This window comes from Parasteatoda tepidariorum, chromosome 6, assembly GCF_982258835.1.
Source record: "Parasteatoda tepidariorum strain Cologne lab strain chromosome 6, Ptep-v5.0, whole genome shotgun sequence".
Classification (NCBI taxonomy): Eukaryota; Metazoa; Arthropoda; class Arachnida; order Araneae; family Theridiidae; genus Parasteatoda; species Parasteatoda tepidariorum.
In genome coordinates this window covers 26,567,908-26,581,485 of record NC_141760.1, presented here as the reverse complement: position 1 = coordinate 26,581,485, position 13,578 = coordinate 26,567,908, and the positions used below count along the sequence as shown (strand labels likewise).

The 13,578-nt window shown below is 26.7% G+C and overlaps 1 protein-coding gene across 2 annotated transcripts in view; it reads left to right on the top strand.

Moving 5' to 3' along the window:
- The window catches only part of Sec24AB (Protein transport protein Sec24AB), a 58,853-nt gene that overhangs the window by 32,280 nt on the left and 12,995 nt on the right, over positions 1 to 13,578 (top strand). For both annotated transcript variants that reach the window (XM_043045377.3, XM_043045378.3), the window contains 8 exons: positions 341 to 450; positions 2,284 to 2,350; positions 6,196 to 6,360; positions 8,563 to 8,618; positions 11,434 to 11,535; positions 11,624 to 11,725; positions 11,872 to 11,995; positions 13,257 to 13,415. In XM_043045377.3, coding sequence (XP_042901311.1) covers positions 341 to 450; positions 2,284 to 2,350; positions 6,196 to 6,360; positions 8,563 to 8,618; positions 11,434 to 11,535; positions 11,624 to 11,725; positions 11,872 to 11,995; positions 13,257 to 13,415 — 885 coding nt within the window. The remainder of the gene's footprint in view (positions 1 to 340; positions 451 to 2,283; positions 2,351 to 6,195; positions 6,361 to 8,562; positions 8,619 to 11,433; positions 11,536 to 11,623; positions 11,726 to 11,871; positions 11,996 to 13,256; positions 13,416 to 13,578) is intronic.

The following is a 13,578-nucleotide window of genomic DNA, read 5'->3' as shown; positions in this document are numbered from 1 at the left end:
TTTTCACTTTTCTTTAATCTTAACAATCTCAATTTTTGTGTGACAATATCTGGACTTCTTTGTACTTCTAGTCTTCAGTGAAAACTACTACACCTAGACAAAAGAAGACATTTTTTTACCCTTTTCATAAATCCAACAATAAGGAAATAAAAAATCTCTCTCATAAAGTAGGAAAAATTAATAGAACTGGTTAATTGGATAATTTTTGGGTAATCTGTATAAACAAATAAATTTGAATTTTATGAATGTAATTTTTCAATCCTTGTTCTTTATTCTATTTTTAAAGAAATTGCTTACTTATTTTTATGTTACTATATCACATTTAAATTGATTCTTGTAGTGCCAGAAGAGTTTCTTTATGATCCTGCTACAAGATCATATGGTGACCCTGCTCGCCGACCAGAAATAAAGAATGCTACAATAGAATATATCGCACCATCAGATTATATGGTATGTTTAAGTTTGATGTAACAGTATTTATTAAATTTTCAAGCATGATTGAGAAATATATGCAGACATCAATCTTAATATATGTAGATATCAAATTTGTTTTTAAAATGTTTATATTTTAAGTATTTATGTGAACAAAAATTGGACTTGTGTAGAAGTCAATCTTTAATAAAGGTTGTCTTCTTTTTTTTCCCCTTCCAGAATGACCTTAACAGAGATACAGCAGGGTTTTTTTTTTTTCATGGCGGGAAAATATTCCTTGATTTTATTTTTATTTATTTTTTTGTACAGTAAAATTCACTTCAGAGGAATGAAAAATAATATTTTAAATTACATAAACTTCAAAAGAAAAAAAGAATTGACATTTTTAACAAAAAATGTATAATTAATGTATTTCAGTTCTTTTCTTTTGCAATTCTCATGACTTCACAACATTATCAAATTGGAAATCACAAAAATTTTCACTTTCTTATTTTAATCTAGGTCATTACTTTGATATTCGAGTTATTGTTCTTAACTGCTCATCAGTCAATTTCTCCTATGTTTTATTTATTTTAATTTTTTATATCCTGTTTAGGATTAAAAACTTTCATATTTAGTTGTTTATGGTATAGAAAAATTTGGATGTAGTGAGAAACAAAGCAAAAAATGTCAATAAAGTTTCAAAAATGCGTTATGTTTTTAAATTTTTATTTACAATACAAAGCATGAAAATACAACTAAATAGGTTTTTCTAAGGAGTATTTTGGATTTTTAAAGGATAAAATATGCTTGCATAGGAGTAAAAAATATCTCTGGATCTGAACAATGATACAATGGAAACTATATTTCATAAATTCGCTTCACGGAATGTCCATTTTTTATGACATATAATCACTCATGCCAAACTTTAAGATACAGTTTGCACCTAACTTATAAATTTTCGAAAAAGGATGGCTAAAAGATTTATTTCTCTAAAAAACAAAGAAAAAAGACTTACATTGTAATGATGCAATGAAAACTTAAACTATTTATTTCACGCTGTTGCATTGTGAAACTTTTTAGTTGTGTGTTTTTTATACTACTACTTTATTCATTACTTTAATTGCATACATTTATGGAATAATTTTACATAGTTTATTGTGATGATAAACATAACTTATTAAAACTTAAATGCAATAATTTTTTTTCATTTACTAGTTCTAAAACAGTATCTATATATAATATCATTTATTGTTCTATAAAAATATAACATTGTCTGAGTATTTTATAATGTAATGAAAAATAATTATAGTTTTAAGCCTTTAAATTTGAATAATAAAATCTAAAACTTGAAAGTAACTGAGAAAATGTTCAGAATAGATAATAATTATTCGTAAATACTACTGTTAAATAATAATGGATATATAATTTACAAGTTAATGCTGTTCTACTCTTCTCAATCTTTAAATAGTACCACAAGATTAGCTTCTGAATTAAAAAAAGAATGCTTTTTATGTATTTATATTATCACTTAATATTATTTTAGGCCTTTATTATGTATCAAGATGGTATTATTTTGCTAATTTGCATAAATTTCCTATGAAATATGTCTAAGAAAGTCAAGGTTTTATTGTTTAGTGTAGATCTATTTATCAATATTAAATGCATAAAGCAAATATTAAAAATGCAGAAAACAATTTTATATTAATTTTATATTTTTAACAATTTTATATTTATTGAGTAAAATTTTGTTTTCTCATGCTATCATGTTTTAATAAAGTAATAATAGATGTTTCTGATAATCTTAATATTGAGCAAGTAAATGACATTTTTGTAATTGTTTGATAATTTGATAAATATTTTAATTTTTAGCTGAGGCCTCCACAGCCAGCTGTTTATCTTTTCTTATTAGATGTATCACATGGAGCTGCTGAAACAGGTATGTTTTGTTTTAATACAAAAATTTTATCCCAGGTTGGAAAAAAAAAATCTGAAATTTATGTAATACATATATCTGTATATATATATGTTTTTGTTTTATATTGGTCCATTTGAAAAGAAAGATGCGATAAAAAATTATTTTAAGCGACTGCGACTTACCGCTTCTTCATGGTACATTTTAAAATCCTTTATCATTTTTACAGCAATTTTATGATTTTTAATTAAGTATAAATGTCTTGGTTCCTTTATACAAATTTGAACATCATGTAAAGTTTTCACATTTGGTTCAGTTGGTTCCAATCCATGGATTTACTCATCCTAATCCCCATTGCTTTATAGGAAGCATGGCAATGCCATATTATACTGAACAAGCTCCCCAACTTGATTGAACGCCCCCTACAATTTTTAACAAATTTGGTCAAGTAATCAATAACGAAAAAATGTCTTTTTCCTCTCTGTTTTCGTAAGGAGATTTTTATCACAATTGTTTTAAGTTGAAATTGAAGCTTTGCTTTGCAATATAATAAGGATAAAACTGAAAAGGAAAGAGGGGGTAAAATACATTGCAGAAAGTAGACATTGCAGAAAGCAGCACTCAGACACCAGGCCATTCATAAATTATATTTATTAAGGCATGATCATGAAGAGCTAGCTTTCAAGTGACAAAAATCAAAGTGCTTCTGAATAAAAATTAGGGGAAATCTTCCAAAATAGTCCCTGAAACTTTCAAGTCGCATGCAAAAAGAGAAATGATAGTAATTACAATTGGTACATAAAATAGGTTGAGTGAATAATATGGTTCTTAAATTTAAAATTTTAATTCATGCTTACTTATGATATAAATATAGGACCAAAACAACAGATGTGAATAAAGCGTAAGAAAGTGTTTAATTTTGAATAATTAATTTAGAAGATTTAGATACAAAAATAACATGAAAAGATTAGTTGAATCTTTTTATATTACATATATCTAACACATATATTTTATTGAAATAGGATTTTTTCAATTTTAAACGAAACTTTTTATCAATCAAAATCTAATTATGTAAAATTTATTTATTAACTAAATATCTAATAGTATTTAAAAATGCTTAATACTTCAAACTAATACTACTAATAATTATTAGTAAGATTTAAATATTTGCATTTTTAATTTAAATAAGTGTTGTTTGAGCATTTCATTTAATTTACCTTTTTAATGTATACTCTTTTGAAATGTGCATAAAAATAATTATTTTTAAATGTTATATATGAATGTTATAATTGAATGCTCCATTAGGAAGAGTTTAAGCAATACATAGGGATTTTGAGTATTTGTTAAATTAAAAATCACTCAATATTGGAATTTTTTTCATCGAATTTTATTGTCTTATATTAGAATTTTTGTATAATAATTTTGGGTATAATTTTAATTGAGTGCCAAAAGGAATTTAATTTTTTAGCTTAATGAAGTTTTAGTCATATTTGTGTTGCAAGACTAGCTTTTAGATATATTTCCTAATTTTGATCATCTGATTCTATATTTTAGAGTACAGTTGAGCCCCGATTATCCGAGTTAATGTGGACCAAGACTAACTCGGATAACCGAAAAACTCGGTTAAAGCGAAAAATGTAAATTAAGATAAATTGTATAGGTTTAAATATATATTTTAACAAATACAAAGGTTATACAGATACACCACATGGAATTCATATTTTTACGATAAAGTTCTTACTTAAAAAAGTCCTTAATTGTTTTTTGTCTAACTTTGGCATTTTTCTGCAGCAAAGTTTTGCCATTTTTTTAAAGATAACAGGATTGCTGGTGTTGCTTCTTGTTGTTCTATGTACTCAATAGTACTTTCGATAGCTTTTAATCCATCTGCATGTGAAATTTTCATATATCGATTTTCATCCTCACTGTCTTCATCACTAGATTCCTTTTCCTTATTCACGGTATTGACGATCATTTCATCCGTAATTTCTTCTTGTTCGTCAGCGTTTATCCAGTCACGTATATCCTCTTCCTTTATTGGCTTAGCTAGTGGCAGTTTAATGACTAAATCCAAAAGCTCATCACTGCATTCATTGGACTTTCCGTGATGTACTCTGTTTATCGATAATTTTCCTCCACGACTTTTTTATGGTGTCTGATTTTACTTCATCCCATGCCTCAGCTATCCAGTAGACAGAATCCTTTACATTTAAACTTTTAAGTGTCTCAGGAACACTTTTATTTTCCTCAATTCCTTCAATAAGAAATTTTAGTAATTTCTTTCGATAATTTCTCTTCATGTTCTCCAAAACACCTTGATCTAAAGGCTGAATAAGTGATGTGACATTGGGTGGCAAAAAAAGGGCTTTAATATTACCACTCGCCAATTCATCATCATTCGGATTACATGGAGCATTGTCAAGCAGTAATATTGTTTTCCTTGGAAGATTTTGATTTTTTAAGAATGTCTCTACGTTAGGAACGAATTCATCAAAAACCCATTTTTTGAACAAATCCGCATCCATCCAAGAACTTTTTTGATTTTTGTAATACACTGGTAAACATGGAATATGAACGTTCTTAAATGCTCTAGGTTTTTTCGACTTGCCAATCAACATTGTTCTTAGTTTTAGGTTTCCAGATGCATTCGAACATGCTAAAATTGTTACTCTTTCTTTACTTTTCTTATACCCTGGAGCTGACCTTTCATTCTTAGCCGCAAGAGTTTTTGAAGGCAACATTCTAAAGTTAAATCCTTTTTTATCGCAATTGAAAAGTTGCTCCATTTTCAGATTTTCTTTTGCAATGAGATTTTTAAAACTTTCTTTGAATTTAATCACCTCCTCACAGTCAGCTGATAATTTTTCTCCCGATATATTTAATTGACGAATTCCATATCTCTTTTTCCAACGATCCAACCATCCACTACTAGCACTGAAATCTTCTCCAGCATAGAAAAGTTTATTAAAGTCCAATGCTTTTGCTTGTAGCATAGGCCCTGATATTGGACTTCCCTTTTCTCTCAAATGTGTGAACCATAGGAATAATGATTCGGATGTTTTTTAGAATTCACACTTTTTCATTGTTTTTCGTAAACTGCAATTAGCCTTTTCTGCACTCCATATTTCTATTTCATTTCTCTTCCTTTTCCAGTCGCCAACAGTAACAGCTCCGACTCCGAGATCTCTCGCTACTTTCTTTATTGATTCACCTTTATCTAATCTTTGAATTGCTTCTAATTTTGTTTCTATAGAAACAACAACTCGCTTTCTCTTATTGCTACTCATTTCGAATCTGTAGAATTGACTGAATGTAACCGCTGTACTTTTTCCCGCAAAACAATTTTCCGATTCCAGGGAGGGAATCATGTGAGCAGTCGAAACCATTTGGTAGTAAGGGGGGATGGGTCATATGACTAGACAACGAAAACAATTCAGCGTACTCTCTTTCGTTTCATGCTTCTCTTTTTGAACCCTGAAACTGAGTGTCACAATATTCTTTTTTCAAAAGAAGGGGAGGGGTGGAGCGGTGCGTGATACAATGCAAAGTAAGCGGAGTAGTGCTGATGGATTTTGTTTTCCTGAGTGTTTGTGAGATCAAGTTCAGAATTTTTTTCGGTAGTTCAGAAAAATAGAAATTGTAGAAGCAAAAACAAAAAAAAAAAAAAAAATCAAAGAGATATTTGACAGCTCAGTTAAAGCGGAGACTCGGATAATCGGGGCTCGGATATTACTGTATTAATATTTTAATGAAATTTCACTTAGTATCTTTTTCATGTATATTTATTATATATTATATTAACTGTTTTGCAACATATTTATTTTAACTATTTTGAAGGAAAGAAATTTACTGTAGCATTTTTTTTAAAGGGTACCTTCAAACATTCTGTAAAGTGCTACTAGAGAATTTAGATGAATTGCCTGGTGATTCTAGAACTAAAGTTGGTTTTATTACATTTGATGGCAGTATTCACTTCTATAATTTAGGAGAAGGATTAAACCAACCTCACATGCTAGTAGTTTCTGATGTTGAAGGTAACATGTTTTATGTATTTATCAATTATGTATCTGTTGATTAGAGTTCCTGTATCTAGAGTCGTTTTAAGTTACAAGAGTAGAGTACTTATTGAGTTTTTTAGACATCCTGTTACTTTAGCAAACTGTTATCTCTAACTATGTTAGAGAAGCATATATAATTATGCTACAATTATTTTCTTCAACTGTCTTGTCTTCCTGATGCAAAATTACAATTATACAGATATATTAGATATTTATTACTATTACATTGCAGAAGAAAATCTCTTATTACAGAAATTCTTGCATCAAACATAATTCCTCAATTCTTAATCAATTATCATTTGTATGAAAAGTAAATAAATGAAGTGCGAAATCTATAGCTTGTCTACAGTTTGGCTGATAAAGATGATCTTTTGCACTTACCACTTCAATTGAAAAAAAAAAAAAAAAAAAATCAAATATGAATGGCTATAACTAAAAAATCTAAGTTTATTTGATCAATAACTGTTTGATATCTTAATAGTATGTAACTATATACAATTAAAATTCGTACTTTTTTTCTAACATAAATTGATTTTTTTTTTTTTAAACATAATCTTGACTTTTTTTTTAAAGAATTTTTAAAAAAACTTTAAGAACAATTTTATAATTTATCCAATCTGGAAATTAGTATATACATGCATTTTTTTTTATTTGATATATAATTTTCTCCTACAAAATTTTAAAGAAAAATGTTAAATGAGCATAAATTAAATTTTTTAAAATTTCTGATCAATATTATAATCATAGTTCAGTAACACATGCGATTCATTTGAAATGTTTTCTTTATTTTAAATATTTTTTTATAAAGCAGATTTTATAAGTTACCTATTTTCAAGGTGACTGTAAAGCATATTTATATCTTTAGCAACTTTAAACTTAATTTTATCAGTCTAATTGTATTGCAAAAAGTTAATAGAAACTGTAAAGTGTAAAAGAAATTTGGTAAAAATAAGTTAAATATGAAAAATTAGAAATCCTTATGTAACAAATGATATAAATTTTTTTTTTCACTGCTGTTATAATTTAGTCTATTTATTCTGTTAATATTTTATACTGAAAAGTTATTGCAAGCTAAAATATTAATATAGAATATATACAGTTAAAATATTAATATGTAATATTCAGACATGATTGTGCTGCCAGATTTCTGGATTTTTTGCTAATGTTTTGCAATTCAGAAGTTTCCAGAAATCCAAAGTCCAGAAGTTTTAAAAAATCATCGATTACATTTATGTGGTAAAATTCTTGCATATTTCATTTAGAAATATTAAAGCTATTTTTCATTACATATTTTATAAGCTATTTATTTTTTCTAATACTTTTCATTTGTAAATATTTTTTCTGGTAGAATAAGAAATGTGATTAGAGATAAAAGTAAACTTATACATACTTATTCATTTAAATTATGCTACATATAATTTATCTAGAATTTCGTGTTTAGAAAATATCAATGACTGAAATTTATAAAGACATTAATTTTTTGAAATGCGTCATTAATGATTTTACTCAAGAAATTTTCTAGATTCTTAAGTTGGTCTCAGAATCAGTCCTAAATATTTGTAATGAGCCAAAAAAAGGAAATATTAAAAACTTCAAAGACTTAAAAAATTTCAAATCAATGGTGAATCTTAATAATTTAAATTCTGCTCAATGTGCAAATGTGCTAATATTTAAAAACCTTTCTGTAAATTTAGAAATGTTACAAATGTTTAAAATGTCAAATGTAGATTAAGTAAAAATATAAATTTAGTAATCAATTTAGATTTAAGTGTATTTGTAAAGTTTAAATTATATTTTTTCCCCTTAAGTATAGATATTCTAGTTTATAAAATCAGCTGCTGTATAAAAGCAAATGCTCTCAGAGAAGATGTGATTGCAACAGGCGGAAGACGCTGTACAACTGAACTAAACTAAACAATCTTACACTATTTAAAGAAGCTACTTTTATATTAATATTTTATGTATTTTTTACAGTGCGGTTGCAGATATGTAATATAAATGTATTTAAAATATTCTAAGAGAAAGATTATTGCATATAATTGAATTTATTTTGGTATGGAATTTTTTTCTACCTGAAAAAGAAAGTTGACATATATGCGATGAGATTTTATATTTAAATTTTATTTGCAGGACATGTATTTTCTCTGCTTTATTCACTGTTTTTTTTTTTTTTTTTAGATGTGTTCCTTCCATCTCCAGACAATTTATTAGTCACTCTGAATGAAAGTAAATCTGTAAGTATTTGTATGGATCTATTTTGTAATAAGTATTTACAGGAATGAGATTTTTCCGCTTTTTAGTGGATTTCCGCTTTTTTTACTTTTGTGTCTCGAATATCAGCCTTTTTATCAAGAACTCCGATTATCTAAAAGTTTCAATTTTTTAAAAAAAAATTTTGTTTAAATATTTTGCTTTTTCGAAAAATTTAGCTGTTGAAGTAAAAGAATTATAATTATTTTCGATTTTCAAAGATAAACAGAAAATTCAACCTTCATATCTGTCAATTCTTCCACATTTTAACATTTTAGCTGCTTTTGCGCACAGAAGATACGATTTTCCTCATTTTTACCCGCCTGCCAGATAGTTCGTATTTTCGTAATTCAAACGTCACTTCTTCAAACAAGCTTTTTAAAAGTCTCAAGCCGGGAATTTGCTAACATTTCGATTCTTATTCACTCGATTTGAATATACTTCAATATAATTCTTATTTACAAGATTTAAAAACCAATATCACTATTTGTATTTGCGCGTTATTAAAAACCTATGTAACGATTCATATTCACACAGGTTTAAAATCGATTATCGCGATTCTTGTAAGAAGTAGGTTTTTTTTAAAATTAGTTACTATAAATGTGACTGTTTTTCTATCAACAATTATTAGTATATAGACATATTCAAAACTTACATTCTGTGCTTGCAAAGAAGAATGTGACAAAGGCAGGTAAAGAAAGAGAAAATAGGATTTGTGAAAAGATGTTTGAAGATGGGCTAATGACTAAATTAATCACCAATCTGTTTCCCCTCATTCACAAGCTGCATTACAAGAAATTTGACCTTGTTAAAGGATTTTTTGCTTGATTTGTGAAACATAAAGCGTTTGCAGCAAATTAAGCAAAAAAGAAAAAAGATATAGCAAACAAAAGCAATCACTTAAAAAATTATTAAATTGTTTGTGGAAAAAGAGTTGATTAACTCAGCACTGAAATTTAAGAAATAATGCTGTTGTTATTTATGATATAAAATGCGAAATTCTTATCATATGAAAAATAATTATCTAAACAGTTGCTGATTATCATGTAATTTTTTCAAACTAAAATAGCAATTTTTGTTTGTTATCTTAAATTGTCAGGAATTTATTATTAAACGATTGCACACGCGTAAAATTTACTCACATGGAAATTCAGCTTTTTTGCCTTTTGGCCAATCTCATCCCTGTATTTAAGTTAATTTAGTGGTTAATTTTGTAGCTTAAAAATATTTTGACATTTGTGGATGTGTAAACCCTTAAGTAGTATAATTGTGCTGACCATGGACTGTAAGTAAAACAAGCGGCAATTAAATAAGGTGCATTATACTGCCCACTAAAATATATTTAAAAAAAAATTTTTTTTTGCTAGGTTTTTTAATTTTGGACAGTTGTAAAATTTACGCAATTTAATCTAAAATCCCTATTTCATTGAAATTATTAAGTAACGATAAGTAACACTTGTCATGGCCCTCTGCAATTTATTTAAAAGTAAACCAACAAATTGCGTAAATTTAGTATGCTGATTGGAAATTGTCCTCAAAATGTTAAGTGATTTAGGTGACCGTTCTACCTGAATCATTGTCTAAAAGTCTTGCGAACTCCTGAGTATTTATGCAAGGGGAAAAAACTGTGATAGAGATTTGTAAGTAAGGTGAATTAATACAATTAACAAGCAAAACAAGAAAAGAAAAAAAAGAAAACCAGAATTTTTAAAATAGTGGACTTGAGGGAAGTGTTAACAAATTTATTTAAAAATATTGATTGGCAGTAACTTATTTTTAATTAAAAACATTGTAATTAGTATTTAATACTTTCGAATTTTAGAAAAATTACAGCTCTTCATTTTGGCTTTTTATAAGAAGTAAAGCTAATTAAGAGTTCAATAAATTAAGAAATAGCTAATCAAAGTGTCAATCACTAACTTTTATTTGTAATATTATTTAAGGTTTCTTTTTTTCTCGGTCAAAAAACATACCTTAGTAAATCCAGTATATTAATTTATAAATATGATTCTTAATAAATGTTTTAGCCACTGCTGTTTGGTCATATTCAACAAATTCATAAAAAAAAATTCAGTTTTGTGATTTTCGAAATGTTGCAATCCTGACAGTAAATTATTAGAAATATTCTCTACTCTATTATTTTTAAATTGCTTCATGTAATTAAACTATGATAAAGTTATTAGTATTTAAATCTGTAGTTAATACTTGTTTGCCTATTCTGCAGATTTAGTATTCAAATCAAGTAGTGCTGCATTAAAGTGTTAAAAAGTGTTAAGTTCTTTTTTGTTTTGTTTTGTTTATTGAATAATTAACTTAAGGTGTTATGTATTTTTTCCCTTCAAGTAACTTGAAAATTCCTTTTATAAATATTTCGATAACTTTATGAAGGTTATAATAATATAGTATTTATGAATCACATATTTAATGTAATGAAGCAAAAATTATAAGTTCACTAAAAAGGGTCTTTTGTGCAATATTTCTATTTCACGTACATAATTTTTTAGTGAATTGGATTAAACTTGAGAGTTTTGTCTTAAGCGTTAAAAAAATGCTGTTTTGAAAAAACTTAATTTTGAGTTTGCAAAAAGCTCATATCTTTCCTATCCTTGTGAATGAAAAAAGTATGATTTTCTCAATTTGAGTTTCAACTTAAACTTTTAGGATAATAAACAGTGTAGACAATAAAATTATATAAAAATGAAAGAAATATTTTTTTTCAAATATTTGCAGAGATTTTCCTTTTTAATGAGACTTATAACAAATTTTTAATGGTTAATAAGTAATATTTTTATTTTGTAGTTGATTACAGAATTGCTTACTGATCTACCAAAAAGGTTTGCATCTAATGGGGATGTTAACAGCTGTCTTGGTGCTGCTCTTCAAGTTGCTTACAAGCTGATGGTAATAATAAAATTTTCAAATTGCTAACATTAAAATATATTATTTTCCCCATAAATAGGACGCAATCAAATTGTGTTTATTTCTTTAGTCTCCAATAGGTGGTCGAGTAACAGTTTTTCAAAGCAGTTTACCTAATTATGGTCCAGGAGCCTTAAAAAACCGTGAAGATCCAAATCAAAGAGCCGCAAAGGTATAACATTTAATTTATTGTAATTTATCTTATAATAGTTAGCAATTTGTATGTTCTGTTATTAGAATTTTCTTCCCTTTAAATAAATGACATGAAATAATCATATTTATGTATTTATTTTATGTTTCTGTTCTTTTTGCACACAGGATGTTTCAAACATTGGACCAGCTAATGATTTCTACAAAAAGCTTGCACTAGACTGTTCTGGTCAGCAAATAGCTGTTGATTTGTTTATGCTTTGCTCACAATATATAGATATTGCCACAATTAGTGAGTTATTTTAATTTCTAAATTAAGAACTTATTTTATTGTAAAACGAAACATACACGGAACATACACTATCTGTGTAAAATTTACTTCCAGTTGATTTTTAAGGTTTGTTATTAAATAATGAAGTAGCTAATACAGAATTTCTTTAACTATTTTTTATTAAATTAGCGTGTAAAATAATTTCTTTCTTTTTTTTTCCTTTCTTTTTTTCTTTTTTTTTTTTGATTTGCCAATTGTATTATTTAGTGATATTAGTTACATATAATCAGTTCAAGCAACACCAACTGTCAGAATAAAATCAGCAAAATTATGTTAAGTCATTCTAAAATCAAAACAATATTTTAAAATTTTTTTTTATACATTTTTAAGAATTTCATTGTAGATACCTTCTAACCATTTTTGTCTTTCTTTTATTTATTTTTAGCAAAAAAAAAAGAAAAGAAAAAGTAAATAAATGGAGTTGTTGATTTTTATATAAAATGACTTCCTAAATTTAAATCTTACACCCACTTTCCCCTATCACCCATTTGTTTTTGGGTGGGGCTCTCCTTATGTTTATCACTTTTTAATAATCTTATAATGTTGAATACAATTAAGGTAAGGTGAGGTTAATTTTAGGAATAAGTAATATATTTCATAAAATATAATCCATAATAACCACAGTATGGTGAATATTTCACACATTTCTGCAGATATTGTGGGACTGCTCCCCTTTTACTCTCATTTCTTTAGCATTGTAGCTCTATTTTTTTATTATTTAAGGGGAGATAGAAGATTTAAAATGCAGATAAATAAGTGAAACAATTGTAAAAAAGTAAGATACGTAAAATATGACGTACTCTGGTAAACAATTTAATTTTATTACAATGTGTATAATATTATAGACTGCTTTTTAGTTTAAAAAAACTATGTTCTTTTTTTATTTTTTTTCAAAAATCAAAAAGATTTGTTTAAATAAAATTTGTGGAATTTTTCTACCAAAACTGAATTTGAAAGAGTTAAAATGAGCTCATTTATGTAGGTTTTGTAGTTTTTAAATAGTAAAAATATGCATTTGGATTGGATATAAAGAAACTTTCTCTAATGTTACTTTCTTTTAATACCTATTTATTAAAATGAAAATTGCTTGATCAGTATTGCATTATAATTTTATAGATAGCACTCAAGTGAAAAAATAGTGCATCAAATGAAATAAACATAATATATTTGTATCAACTAAATATATATAGAAAAATAAAAACATATTTGTATTATTTTACAGGTTGCATCTCAAAATTCTCTTCAGGTTGTATTCAATATTATCCAGGGTATCATCATCAACTAGGTAAATTGCAAGTGGAAAGATTTTATGGTGATTTAAAGAGATATTTGACTCGTAGAATTGGATTTGAAGCTGTGATGCGTATTAGATGTACTAGAGGTAATGTTATTAAAGTTATATATTACATTAGAACCTCCATTATCTGAAACGTTTATAGCCAAATGCTCCCATTCACTTTGATTGTCTTTTTTCTTTAATAAGCACTTTACTAAAAATTTTCTAATAGGTCTTTTTTCAAATTGTATATATACAGGGAAACCTG